Here is a 14,995-nt window from a genome sequence, read left to right as displayed (position 1 = left end):
ACAGCGCAAACACAGCGCTTGTGTCCCGTCCTTGTTACTTTGTGGTTGCATGTGTTTGCGCTGTTACAATTTTTATACCTACAGTTTTACTGCTTTAATGACAAGTTGCTTTTTGTTTGGTGATGCCATGAATATAAAGGACTTCTTTTTTATCCAATGTGTACAAAAGCCACCGCATGTTTGGCATCAGTGATAGAGCACAAAAGAAGCACTGTCCACCAATTTCCTCCCCCAATTCAATATTTTTCTATGCACCAAGTTTTGCTGCGTGGCAACTGTAAAAAAAATGTATGACGGAGGAGAATTCAGGAAGTTTATAGTGCATTAAACTTTGTTCATTGGTTTTCTAGTTAAATTGCAAGCCTGCATAACTTAACTTTAGGTTCCCAATCCTGCCCAGTCCATTAGAACATGGTAGTACACACACTCCCATGTCTATGCACAGCTGTGCTTAGTCATGCAGGGCATGTGCAGTTGCACTTCTGGCAGAACCAAACAGTTGTGTTCTTACATAAGCACATGATATCTCAAAACCCCAAATAATCTTGTTTCATCCTCTCATTAGGTCCTTGCTGTGGTGCTGCTGTTACTAAGGGAAGTTCCAGAATTGCTTCCTTACTTTGTCCGCAGGCTTCTGGAACCTTTGGACATGCTATTGGAACACTTATATGGCAGAAGTGTGCTTAAAACCAACCTGAGGCACTATTACTTCCACTTGCAGGTGACAGACTGGACACGGATGTCAGAGAGCTGCTCTCGGCATGTTCACCTCTCTCTCGACTTCCTTTTCGTGAGTGTGAGCTCTGCTAATGAAATAATCAGACGTGTAAGACTACAAGACATTTAAAGACAGTGTGAGCTGTGCAAGCGCAAGTACAAATATTTTTACATTTTTACTGAAGTAATCTTTTGGAAGTTTTACGGGGGCAATAAGGGAACATAACTGCTGCAATGGTGGTGAAAAAAACTAGAACAAATTGCTACCATGTACATGTAAACGAACTTCAAAATGACAAGGCCACCAATCTAGTTCAGTCTTCTACCTATTCAACCAATGATGCCAGTAGCTGCATGCCACAAGCAGTCTGTAAAAATGCAAAAATTAATTCTGCTGCGCCATTCTTTAAACTGATGACAAAGCATTTTTTTATTTCTTAACTCAATTGTTACTGCACCTATAGAAATTGATAGATTTGATCAACAGATTTTCTACATTCCCGTTGGAATCTTTCTACTAGCAACATCATGCACCATCTGAAATGATGACTTAACTTTAACTATTTGTCAGATTTGAAATTATTTGGCGGATTGGATAGCCATGGAAAAACAAAACTTCGTCTGCAGGTATTGTCGAAACAAGCCTCCAATGCTCCTAGCATTTCTTTAATAAAAAAGCCACAAAACTGTGCTTTGGTTGACTATGCAACATATTTTTTAAATGACAGCAGCAGAGAAGATACAGAAGCTTTTCTTGGGTTGCCAATTTTCTGATCCGACGTACAGGCTGTTTTAACAATATCACTTGTGTGAAGTAAAACCCCACGCAACGGCAAGAATTGCTCATAATAATTTGTACATATTCTCTCGAAGTGCTGATGGATAAAAGCAACCCGCAGTGGGGAAAATAAAGTTGCACCTGATATTAGTCAAACACAATTATGAAAATTACATGCACTGATGAGCATCTATTGTTTGAATTAAAATTTAATTTAATTCAAAAAATAGATGCTCATCAGTGCATGCAATTTTGATAATTGTGTTTGACTAATATCAGGTGAAACTTTATTTTCCCTACTGCGGGTTGCTTTTATCCATCAGCACTTTGAGAGAACATGTACAAATTATTAAAGCAATCCTTGCCGTCGCGTGGGGTTTTACTTCACACAAGTGCATGCAGTTGATTTCAGACCAACCTTCGTTCGAAGCATGTCTAGCTGTCTACTCTATTAAATTTTGAACAGCGCCTGTGCAAGGGCCCTTATTCATTACTGTACAATATTGTGCAACACTGTACAGTACTGTGCAGGAACTGAACAAAGCAGGTGGAGGCTCCATCACCAGTTGGAACACACACTAGACCACTTTGCTTGTGCAGAAAAGCTGATCAAACACAATAATCCAGTATGAGGAGGCTTCTGCAGGCTTCCCGACTCGAGAACCATTGCTTCATGAGCCCTAAAATATGCAGTGAAAAACAAACCAGGTGCCTGCTGCAATCAGTAAAAACAAATGCTGCCTGTTTTCCCATTTGCAAAGCTACTGCATTCCCGAATAGCATGGGCATCACTATGGCTAGTATCGACATCAACAAACATTCATACATATATTTATTTATTTATTTTTACGTTATCTGACTTTTTTATCAAAAAGTTGGGAACTAGGAACCAGGCGCATATTTTATATAGTTCATATCTTTTTTACTCCCAGTACTTATACTAAAAATGGCAAATTATTACTTTCCTTGTGCTGTTTCTCTTAAGTTTCACATAAAAATCCTCTAAAACTCTCAAATTAATTATTACTGCTATACATTCATTCAAAACTTCAGTGATCAGGCTGTAATTTGATGTATCGCAGAACATGCTGCAACTACTATGTCTTGAAATAATATCTTAAAACATAAAAGCACCGAAAATGAGCACATTTCTAGCAGTAACGAAAAAGTTAAGCTGATGTCAAGGTGGACCTGACTGCTTACTACTTTTCAGTGAGTGTAAATGGCAAATACAGTCAAACCTCAATATAACGAACCTCGATATAACAAAGTTCGCAATGTAACAAACTTTTTTCGTTTCCATTTCCTCTTTCCACTGAAATGCATGTATTTTTGCATCGATTTAACAAAGTAGCTTTGCGCAGCAGTTTCGATACAATGAAGCTTTTGCAATCACAAAAAGCAAATCTGGGCAAATTCTACTACCAGTAAAGTAAAAAAATTTTCACTTATTGAAAAAACATGAGAGGTGTTTCCAGAGGTGAGACAGGTGGAAAAAAAAGGGAAAATTCTCCCCCTTCGTGGTGCTCAGTTGTTCGCATGTTCAAAAAGCACATGTGATGTTTCAATGTCTAGAGTAATGTTTTGACGTCCAGAATAACATTCCGACATCTAGAGCGCCAATTTTGTTCGTTGCCACACAAATACATACTAGAAAGTCATCTCTTTCTCTCATAGTTGTGGTCGTGGTACTTTAGAAAGGAACCCACTTTTTCTGTAGTGGTGTGCCTTTGCAAAGTACACTGTACGTGTGAGAGCGGGTCCTGCTACTGTGTCACAACTTGTTTCCCCAATACAACAAGCTGCAGGTACATTCACACAATTTTTGAAGCTACACACAATACCTCTGAGCAATGCTTTTCTTGCAACTTTCTTTTGTCTGTTAAACAAGCTTCCACTTCCAGTAATGCTACTTTATTGCCATGCACTTGTCAGATTAAAAGCAATATATAATTGTATGTAGAATAAAGCAGTTGGCAGGACACACATGGTACGTGCCTCTCATAAATACAATTGCTCGAAACAATGAAACTTCCACCATCATGCAAGTGTTATAATATGCAGAATAACCTCTACAACATCTATTGTGTTCCCAGATATGGCACCACCACTGGCTGTAACCAGCTCTAGCCACAATGACACACACTGTGTGTTACCATTAGCTACCTTTTGAACACATACCAAAATATTTTTGCGTTTATTGATAACTGGTTCTTGTGGCCTCAAAGCATTTTGCTGGTCCTTTGTCATATCTCTGGTAGTTTGTAAGAGCCGTGATGCAGAAGCTCGATGCTGAGCTGATGGCATTCTTTTTGATTTATGAACACCTAGTTCATTTCTCTGAAAAAAATAAAATGCAAACAGCTGCAGGAATGAAAGCTTGTTCTATACCTTCAAAATACCAGTGAAAATACAAACTTCTAAAGAAATAGGTGAAAATTGGTTCCAGTGCTTCATGAAGTCGTTTTTATATAACAAAAAATAAACTTATTACAACTTCTACAAAATTGCGCACTTAAATTGATGTCCGCAAGTTATAGATCATTGCTTTACGTCAGGAAAAGAAAACACACTGTTGTATGTCTTAAACATTACTTAGAAACAACACAATGCACAACAAAGTGTTTAAAAACTTGAAACTACAATTCCCCTTCCAGGACCAAGGAAACAAGACAACCTCATCATGTACAAAAATGCAGTATGGCTGCCACATGGTAGCTTATTACGTTCACATAACAAAAATTACAACATCACTTAGTAAGATGTACCATTCAAGCTAACATTAATAGGGTCATTCTAGCATGCTTCAATTGATATAATCGAAATGACCAGATGGAGTAATAGGTGTGATAATAATGCTGGCACTCAACACAATCATTTCCTTTGTGGGGCCTGTCAGCTAGCACAGTGCTTTCCAAATGTACAGTTGACGCTGTCACTAGCGCCATGACAGGCACCTGACTATCATGGCACCAGAGCAGATGGCAGCTCCACGAAATAGTTAATCTGGATAGAAAAGCACCAAGATGGTTACACAAGGCATTTATTCATTAGAAAAAGCCTTTTGTAGTGGTCAATATGTGTGCTAACTTTTTTGAAGCAGCAAACAGCAAAAAGATCACCGTTTATTATCCTATTATCATTAAGTGGCATAACATTTGCAGTGGCACAGTGAACCTTCTTTTGGAAGACATCAAACAATTCATTCAACCCAAAATATAAGGACTGTATAAACTTGAATGATAGCTGTACTTTCTTTTTTTTTTTCAAAATTTTATGAAAAATGTTGAGTTGGCCATTACACAAATAAAACCTTTTTTTTTTCGGTTAACAATTTCCTTGGAAAGGTTAACCTGCTTTCTTTCCCAAATTAAGCCACTGTGCAAATTAACATGGGCCAGGGTAGCTAACACGATGTACGACTTGGGTTTCTTGCTTTCGTGACAGCAAGACAGTTCTCGGCACCCCAAGTGTCAGAGGTGCAATTTCTGCACATTTAAGCACGAAAAATATTTTGAAGGAAATTTTTCTCTCAAATTTGGCAGAGAAGCCCTCACATGACTGGACCATGCATGCATCTACATACTATACTAATCCATGTCAAACATCACTATGCAGAAACTTACCGATCTCGCTCTAGGTACAGGCTTTCTTGGAGGACTGTATTCATGCTCCCAAGTAATTTCTAATTCCACTGAGCCGGCATCTTCACCCCAGGGCTTTTGAAAAATGAAAATCATGAAGTTTTACTGCCAATGTATTAACAATAGAAAAGCTAGTTGTTTTATGTTACATAAAAGTAGCACTGAGCAGTAAGAATAAGGGGATCTGAGGGGCTCGAGCTTTTTGTTAGTCACAACCTTAACAAGTGACAGAATATGAAGCCGCAGAAAGCATAGAAGAAGTTAATTGTTATGTATAATTGAAATATAGAAATAATTAGGTAAAAAGAAATGAAAGTGGGTGAAAAGATAACTTGCCACAGGTGGGGACCAAACCCACATGCACCACATGCAAAACACTGCATGCATAATTCAGGGGATGTGGGTTTGGTCCTCACCTGCGGCAAGTTATCTTTCCGTCCACTTTCATTTTCCTATACCTGATTATCTCTAAATTTCAATTACACATAATTCATTTCCATGCTCTCTACGGCTTCATATTTTGTCACTTGGTATAAGTAGTACATGATATGTGGACAAATACAAGATAGAATACATGCCTATGCTATGCCAAAGGCTGAAGTTCAGGCTTGTCATTACATGCGGCTCACAGTGCTGCTCTTACTACCGCATAAACGCTTTAGATATACGGTGAAACAGTCAGTGATTACGCGACAGCGCTCAAGAAACTAGTAAATGCTGCCTATTGACGTAATGTTGCATGATTGTTTCGTTTGTGGCCTCCGGAACAAGCAGGGCCAGAAACGGTTGTTCTCAGAAAAGGACTGATGCTCAAGAAAGTGTTTGACGCCATTGAAGATCAGAAAAACATGAAGGCAGAATCTAACGACATTCACGAAGACAGTACAAGCATCTGCAAGACAGAGAAGCAAGGTAGCTCCAGTACCCATGCCCAAAAGAAGAATCGACGCTGTTGGCATTGTGATGCACAACATAGTCCAGACACTTGCAAGTTTCAGACAGCTTCCTGCAACTGCTGCAAGAAATGCGGACACATTGACAAAGTGTGCATAAAGAAGTGGAAATAAGCAAGAGCTAAGAGGAATAACAACATGGAAAATCCACAACAAGGAATTTCGACAATGGCCTCAGCCCCAGATGTGGCGCTTTACGAACTCAGCTCCTTAGGGGACGTGCCCAGCACACAGAAGGTCATGATTCAGCTACACAAACATGGCAAGTGCTTGGATTTTGAGGTCGATCAGGTGCAGCCTGTACTCTCATCAGTGAGGCCACATTCAAAGCCACGTGACATATGACTCATCACGGCTTCAGACGAACAACATTCTCCTATGCACATGGTCAGGTCAATCCCTTCGAGTGCTCAGTTGTGCAATGGTGGAAGTAATGTACAAGGACAAGACGTTTACATTACCGCTATGCCGTTATCAAGGGAGCAGGGTGTAACCTCTTCAGACGAAATTGGTTTCCTCATCTGGGTATACAGATAACAGGCATCAATGACGTATCAGACGAGGAACTTGTTTCCAAGCTTTTGGACAAGTACCAGTCTGTGTTTGATGATGGCATCTCAGGACACATCGGCCCTGCGGTACAAATTGAACTTGTAGAAGGAGCAAAGCCAAAGTTTCTAAAAGCAAGGCCAGTTCCTTTAGCGCTGCGGTCAGCTGTAGAGGCTGAACTGGATTGACTGCAAAATCAAGGCATAATTGATCCTGCGCAGCATTTGGATTGGGCAACACCTCTCGTATTCGTTTGAAAGAAGAATGGCTTGTTGCAGATATGCGGTGACTGCCATTGTACAGTGAATCAGGCATTGAAGAAGGCAGATTACCTACTTCCCACAATAGATGAGGTTCTCAGCCACATGAGGGGCGGCAAGGTCTTCAGCACCCTGGATTTAGCACAGGCTTACCAGCAACTTCACGTAACACCGGATACAGCACAGATACTGACCCTGAAGACGCTGAAAGGATTCTACAAGGTCAAATGGCTGCCCTTTGGAACCTCTGCAGCACCAGCTGTCTTTCAATGCTTCATGAAGACTATGCTGTATGGCATCAAAGGTGTTTGTTCGTACTTGGATGACGTGATCAGCGCAGAAGATGCCGTCAGATTGGAAAAAGTCTTAAAGAGGCTATGCAAGTACAATCTGCGCCTCGGCAAAAAACAACTGCTGTTTTGCCGTGAGACAAGTTTCTTTTATGGGACACCAAATTGATGAAACAGGAGTTCACAACAGCAAAGAGAAAGCTCAAGCTATCACTAAGGCTCCAACACCAAACTGCAAGTAAGCGCTGCAGTCATTTCTCAGAATGCTGGCCTTCTGCGACAGATTCTTGAAGAACAGGGCAACAATTGCCAGCTGTCTCTACCAGATTTTTCGGAAGGATGCCACGTGGAGATGGGAAACTTATCATCAAGAAGCATTTGACAAACTCAAGAGCTTGAGTCTCAGTCAGATCGTACTGGCACACTACGACGAACTAAAAGAGCTTCTTGTCTCATGCAACACTTCACCATATGGCATAGAAGCTGTTCTGTTTTAGCGTTATGGCGAGAACTGAGAGGCACCAATCGCTTTTGCATCTAGGACTCTAGGGCCAGCAGAACGAAACTATGCACAGTTGGACAGAGAAGGCCTTGCTGTAGTGTTTGCAGCTCATAAGTTTCACAAATATATTCCGGGAAGAAAAGTAAGTTTCGTCACTGACCATCAGCTACTGCTCGACATACTGGGCCCGGAGAAACCAACGGCTCAAGTCCTCTCACCATGAATGATTGGATGGTATATCAAGTTATCTGCGTATGACTACAGCATTGTCTAAAGGCATGGCAAGAACCATCAAAACGCAGAAGCGTTGAGCCGATTGCCATTACCAGAACACACCAACGAGCCATAACTACCAGCCAACGTTCTATTGTTTAAAGCGTTGTCAAGTCCTATGTTTACAGCTACAGAGATAGCACGTCTGACACAGCAAGACGATATCCTGAAAAGGCTGTACAAGACAGTGCAGGATGGCACCATGGAGAAACTCACTGGAGTTGAGTTCATTCCTTACCGACAAAGAGCGACTGCACTGGCAGCTCATCGTGAGTGCCTCACGACTGGATCATAGGTGATTGTAGCAAGCTCAGCATGGTCTCACATTCTGGAACTTCCACATGCTGGTCACTGAGGCATGATAGCCTGTCGACAAGTCCTGGCTAAAATTTAAAAATTAAATTATGGGGTTTTACATCCGGACAGGCCACCAATGGAATATGAACCTGGCAACGTTTAATGCTAGAACGTTATCTAGTGAGGTGAGTCTAGCAGTGCTATTGGAGGAATTAGAGGGCACTAAATGGGATATAATAGGGCTCAGTGAAGTTAGGAGGCCAAAAGAAGCATATACAGTGCTAAAAAGCGGGCACGTCCTGTGCTACAGGGGTTTAGCGGAGAGAAGAGAACTAGGAGTCGGATTCCTGATCAATAAGAATATAGCTGGTAACATACAGGAATTCTATAGCATTAACGAGAGGGTGGCAGGTCTTGTTGTGAAACTTAATAAGAGGTACAAAATGAAGATTGTACAAGTCTACGCCCCTACATCCAGTCATGATGACCAGGAAGTCGAAAGCTTCTATGAAAACGTGGAATCGGCGATGGGTAGAGTGAAAACTAAATACACTATACTAATGGGCGACTTTAATGCCAAGGTAGGCAAGAAGCAGGCTGGAGACAAGGCAGTGGGTGAATGGGGGAAGTGAAAGGGGGAAGGCAGCTGGGGAGGATCAGGTAACAGCAGATTTGTTGAAGGATGGTGGACAGATTGTTCTAGAGAAACTGGCCACCCTGTATACGCAATGCCTCATGACCTCGAGCATACCGGAATCTTGGAAGAACGCTAACATAATCCTAATTCATAAGAAAGGAGACGCCAAAGACTTGAAAAATTATAGACCGATCAGCTTACTGTCCATTGCCTACAAACTATTTACTAAGGTAATCGCAAATAGAATCAGGAACACCTTAGACTTCTGTCAAGCAAAGGACCAGGCAGGATTCCGTAAAGGCTACTCAACAATAGATCATATTCACACTATCAATCAGGTGATAGAGAAATGTGCGGAATATAACCAACCCTTATATATAGCTTTCATTGATTACGAGAAAGCGTTTGATTCTGTCGAAACCTCAGCAGTCATGGAGGCATTACGGAATCAGGGTGTAGACGAGCCGTATGTAAAAATACTGAAAGATATCTATAGCGGCTCCACAGCCACCGTAGTCCTCCATAAAGCAAGCAACAAAATCCCAATAAAGAAAGGCGTCAGGCAGGGAGGTACGATATCTCCAATGCTATTCACAGCGTGCTTACAGGAGGTATTCAGAGACCTGGATTGGGAAGAATTGGGGATAAAAGTTAATGGAGAATACCTTAGTAACTTGCGGTTCGCTGATGATATTGCCTTGCTTAGTAACTCAGGGGACCAATTGCAATGCATGCTCACTGACCTGGAGAGGCAAAGCAGAAGATTGGGTCTAAAAATTAATCTGCAGAAAACTAAAGTAATGTTTAACAGTCTCGGAAGAGAACAGCAATTTACAATAGGCAGCGAGGCACTGGAAGTCGTAAGGGAATACACCTACTTGGGGCAGGTAGTGACGGCGGATCCGGATCATGAGACAGAAATAATTAGGAGAATAAGAATGGGCTGGGGTGCGTTTGGCAGACATTCTCGGATCATGAACAGCAGGTTGCCATTATCCCTCAAGAGAAAAGTATATAATAGCTGTGTCTTACCAGTACTCACCTACAGGGCAGAAACCTGGAGGCTTACGAAAAGAGTTCTACTCAAATTGAGGACGACGCAACGAGCTATGGAAAGAAGAATGATAGGTGTAACGTTAAGGGATAAGAAAAGAGCAGATTGGGTCAGGGAACAAATGCGAGTTAATGACATCTTAGTTGAAATCAAGAAAAAGAAATGGGCATGGGCAGGACATGTAATGAGGAGGGAAGATAACCGATGGTCATTAAGGGTTACGGACTGGATCCCAAGGGAAGGGAGGCGTAGCAGGGGGCGGCAGAAAGTTAGGTGGGCGGATCAGATTAAGAAGTTTGCAGGGACGGCGTGGCCGCAATTAGTACGTGACCGGGGTTGTTGGAGAAATATGGGAGAGGCCTTTGCCCTACAGTGGGCGTAACCAGGCTGATGATGATGATGATGATGACATGCCAAAACCATGACCTGATTATGAGGCACGCCATAGTGGGAGACTGCGGAAGTTCGGACCACCTGGGGTTCTTTAACGTGCACCTAAATCTAAGTACACGGGTGTTTTAACATTTCGCCCGCATCGAAATGCGGCCGCCGTGGCCGGGATTCGATCCTGCGACCTTGTGCTTAGCAGCCCAATACAAGTCCTGGCTGTGGATACTGTAGAATAATATGGTTGTGAAAACCAGAAATACTTACACTGAATAATAGAAAAGACCCTTGCACTGCCTGTCCCCTGGCCAGTGGAGACAAGGGCACAGACGCTTTTCCAACAAGAGAACCAGGCTCAGTATCTTCTTCTTCAAACAATAATAGTACCAAGCTCTGCATACAAGTTTCCATCATGTAAAAACTTTTTTTCTCTCTCATTGAACACATGCGTACAACAAAATTGCTCTCCCCTGTTGCTGTGCAAGTAAATATATTTTTACGAGAGAGCTCTCAAATAGATGGTAATGTAGCCAGCTGCATTAAAAATCTAAATTAATTCAAGCTGGTGGGCACCTACATAATAAATGAGATAATTAAGGCAATAAGCAAGTTAAAAGGAAGTCAAAACATCATCCAATTGAGTGGGCATGAAAAGAGTACATAGTGAACAGTGTTCACTACACAATCACTTCACTACACGCGCAGGAACACACACACACACACAATCCACATATCACAGAAACTTTAGGCTGAAACTGCTGGACACTAATACAGTGAATACTGTGAAATAACTGTAAAGTGTCAGTGATAAGATGCTCACTATTTCTTTCAAGTCATCACGTATAACAATTATGATGGTCACATGTGCCCAGATCCTATTCAATATGGAAAAAGCATTCTTGCATAAATCTGATATTTACTATACTAGCTGCACACATCTAATGAAAAACAGCATGCAAACTGGATGCAGAAAAAAAGAACAAGCACTAGGCATTTGTCTCTCTTTTATGTGTCCAGTTTACACAAAGTCACTCAATGTTTTGCTTAAGCCATGTACTAACCGGCCCACATAAACACAATCTTGCCATCTGAGTATAAAGATGACTGTTCAGTATTATGTTAACCATGCATCATCTTTTGGTTTATAAATAATTGCTTCCAGCTTACAGTATCGAGAACAAAAGCATAAGCAATCAGAGGAAAGTTTCCGGATTTCATGTGAAATCTAACCTGTGAAAGGAGCTGTTTGTGAAGTTGGCTGTCCGTTTTGATAGGAAATGTGCAAATATGATGAAAATCAACACTGTTGGCGACAGGAGTAGAAAGCCCAGTCTGTTTCTCGGGAAAGTCACACAGTTGATAACAGCAATATAAGCTCTTCCGCAGGTGTCCTGGGAACAAAAGCCAGACTTGTTACAAAAGGTATAGCTACAGCTGACAAGAAAAGTTATGCCCTACATTTCTTTTCTCATTCTAAAATGAAGATAGCATCATCAAGATTTACATTTTACAATAATGATGTTTCCCATGCATATATGTGTAATTGTACCGTTGCTGGATTGAGGACGCTAATACAGGAGCCCACAACATAGGCATCACTATTAAACACTTGTCAGAAACAACATGCTGTGATTGAATTTGTATTGGTCGGGAACGAGACTTTAGCAAACATTCACATTCACATACACATGTTTGTGAATGTGCTGGAGTGTGAAATCAATCAATCAATCAATCAATCAATCAATCAATCAATCAATCAATCAATCAATTTACTTAATCACCATATCGCAAAAAGTATGTAAACACTAGCTGGACCTGTAGCCAGAGACTAGTCGAAGGCTCCCAAGCATATATTTTTCTAGGAACATTATTACACATGTCAAGTGAATTTTCTGAAAAACATTATTCAAAATACACCGAGAATTCATAGGTGTATCTATTGGGGGGGAAAGGAGGGCAGTTTGCCCCCCCGGGGAAACTGCCCCCCTTGGCAGTTTGCCACTAGGGGGGGGGGAGCAGTTTCCCCGGGGGGGGAACTGCTCCCCCCCCCCCCTAGTGGCAAAATGCACCCTGCAGGAGGGAGGATCGGTCCTGGGCCGACTTCTCGTGGCTCGCGGTGGCAGCAAGCGAGCCTTGAGCAGAGGAGACCAATAAGAGTGGCGCCCCCGTCAGTGACATACGCGTGGAACTGGTATCATGCGGACCTGCTCGACTGCTCTATTCGTACTCGCATCTGGTTCAGCCGGACCGCTTGTTTCGCACTTTCGTCTGCTAGCGTCAGCTCTCGCTTGCGCTTATTTTGGTTGGCTTGGTTGGTCTCGCTTAGGCTTTTTTGTGTGTGTGTGTTTTGTTTACAATGGCGCATATAAACCGAGACGCCCCAATGGAAAGGTTGTTGGAGACAGTGTGCCATATCGTGTTCTGAACAAGACAAACCCTAAATACAGGGAGTGAGGGCGATACTCAGTACCTCATTCTCCTTGTCTTTTGAAAGCGGCGATGCCGCAACGAAAGGGGGTACACCAACATGATTACGATCAGTGGCAATGACTTCGTCATCTTAATAAGACATGACTCACATTAAGAATGCAGGACGAAGAATGTAAACACAGCACCGATTTGTCAGCAGACGAAGGATAAAACAGGCGAGCACGTAGAGGGAAGCAGCAGCGGAGGCCCAGTCCGGCCCTGGCAACTCCGCTGCTTTGGTGGCAGTAGGTAGCAGTAAAGTCCCTTGATAATTTGAAAGTATTGGCACTCTTTGAATTCTGCTGCTGCTGCGCGACCTCCTTGCCTCCTCCATGCTCCTTGCGCATCCCCTATGCAGGAACCAGTGTTGCCCCCGTTTTTCTGCACGATTGGTCTTCTTGCCATTGCCCTTGGAAATGCGTGGATCTTGCGTTTTGCTTGTGTTTTACTTTTTCGTTGGCACCATTTTTCTCCTTAGCTCGGCTGGCTCGGTGAAGCAGTGTTCCTGCAGTGTTGTGCTAGTGCTATGCCACACCGTAGCGCATAAAACTGCAGCAAGAAGCAGTGACTGCACAACGTTGGCCAAAAGAACTTTGTTCTGGCAAAGAACAGTGTTGTTTGCGAGGTAATTAAGGCACCTTTCTTACTGCTCGTATCAAAGCATCCCTTATTGCTTCATTTTTTTTATTCTTCCAGCCTGCTCATCAGCGTTTTACTGCGACAATTTGTACGATACATAAAAATGGGCGTGGCCTCAGTATGCTGAATATTCTATTGGGACTCATCACCTCACACGTCGTCAACTGTTATTCAGTCGAAAATGTCTCACTATAGGTACTGCTTTCCTCTGTGAACGATTCAGTGCGAAGGTACGGCCTCTCAATGGCACTTTTCGTGATTGTTAGTATCCGTTGCCTGTTTTACTGAAAATCGAAATAGCGGCTTGTAGAGGAGCTTTCTTTTCAGCTTACTTTGATGTGTGCGTCAGTCACATAAGTACAATGAATGCAGGCCCTGAAAAAAGTAATGCCAAATATACCCGTGGCATTGCGGGTGATCAGCACCAGCTAGTCTACATTGCGTTTTTAATGCGTAAGCATTTTTGGCAAGTACACTGGCCCCGTCATGCGAAAAGTGTAATGCCTTGTATCTGCACAAAAATGCGTAATTTGCACAGTTAAGACATTTAATTATTATGATAGTGTAAATGTATATGATTTGTTGCTTCATAAGCGATAAGAAATAATTTAAACCCCCCCAAAAAATTAAATACATAGAGATACTTATAGGGCTCCTTAGAAAACGCATGGGGAAGCTTATAGTAGGGGTGGGCCAACTGAAATGTGTGGGTGGGTAAACTGGAAATTTGTACGTGGTCTAACTTAAATTTCAGCGTGGGCGAACTAAACATTTGGGGTGGGCCAACTGAAGTTCGGGGGTGGGCAAACTTAAAATTTGGGGGTGGGGCAATTTAAATTAGAGGATAAGCCAAGTTGAAATCTGGGGGTGGGCCAACTTAAATTTGGGGGTTGGTTTAGTTGAAATTTGGAAGTGGGCCAACTTGAAATTTGGACGTGGTCCAACTTAAATTTGGGGGTGGCCTAACTGAAATTCGGGGGTACGCTTACGCATACTTAGATGATTTCAGTAGAGTTTCCGCATTATTTTTCAGTTCTTGAATTTGCTTTGAATTGGACTGCCACGCACGCATGAGTGGGTGAAGATTATTACTTGTTATGCAAGAAAAGTTGAGGCGTGCAGACAGGACACAAGAGAAGTGGACAACACGAATGCCGACTATCAACTGAAGGGAGCACTGAGGCGAAAAGAAAGAAAGAAGACACAAGACTCATCTGCGCAAGCTCTGGAATGGTATCACCGCGTGTCAATTGGGTGCATGTGCCGGTCTACGTGAGAGATAGCTGTTAAGGCACTTAGTCTCTTCCTTATGTCAAGTAATCGAAGGCTGACTCACGCACGCACTTCCGCTATTATAGATATGCCATGCCTCTACCATAACATGTGTATCTTCATTCTTGTGGCTGTACAATATCGCGCATTCATCTAACGTAGGCATGCAGTTACAATCTTGGCAATGTAAGGAAAGATTATGAGGCGATCCACCGGTTAACAACCTTTTATGTTCCATTAGTCTCTGATTGATACACCGCCCCGTTTGCCCTAC

At 42.3% G+C, this 14,995-nt stretch overlaps 1 protein-coding gene across 6 annotated transcripts in view; it reads right to left on the bottom strand.

Annotated features, from left to right (window-relative positions):
* Positions 1–14,995, bottom strand: part of LOC135916559 (protein fantom-like) — a 65,177-nt gene that overhangs the window by 15,562 nt on the left and 34,620 nt on the right. For 4 of the 6 annotated variants that reach the window (XM_065449982.1, XM_065449983.1, XM_065449984.1 and 1 more), the window contains 5 exons: positions 11,572–11,732; positions 10,609–10,734; positions 5,122–5,214; positions 3,677–3,835; positions 695–806 (listed from right to left, as the gene is read on the bottom strand). In XM_065449982.1, coding sequence (XP_065306054.1) covers positions 695–806; positions 3,677–3,835; positions 5,122–5,214; positions 10,609–10,734; positions 11,572–11,732 — 651 coding nt within the window. The remainder of the gene's footprint in view (positions 1–694; positions 807–3,676; positions 3,836–5,121; positions 5,215–10,608; positions 10,735–11,571; positions 11,733–14,995) is intronic. The other 2 variants (XM_065449985.1, XM_065449986.1) reach the window with 1 other exon arrangement.

The sequence above is a fragment of the Dermacentor albipictus genome, chromosome 1 (assembly GCF_038994185.2).
Source record: "Dermacentor albipictus isolate Rhodes 1998 colony chromosome 1, USDA_Dalb.pri_finalv2, whole genome shotgun sequence".
In the NCBI taxonomy this organism is placed as follows: domain Eukaryota; kingdom Metazoa; phylum Arthropoda; class Arachnida; order Ixodida; family Ixodidae; genus Dermacentor; species Dermacentor albipictus.
Note: the sequence above shows the minus strand (reverse complement) of the source record. Positions and strands in the feature narration are given on the sequence as shown.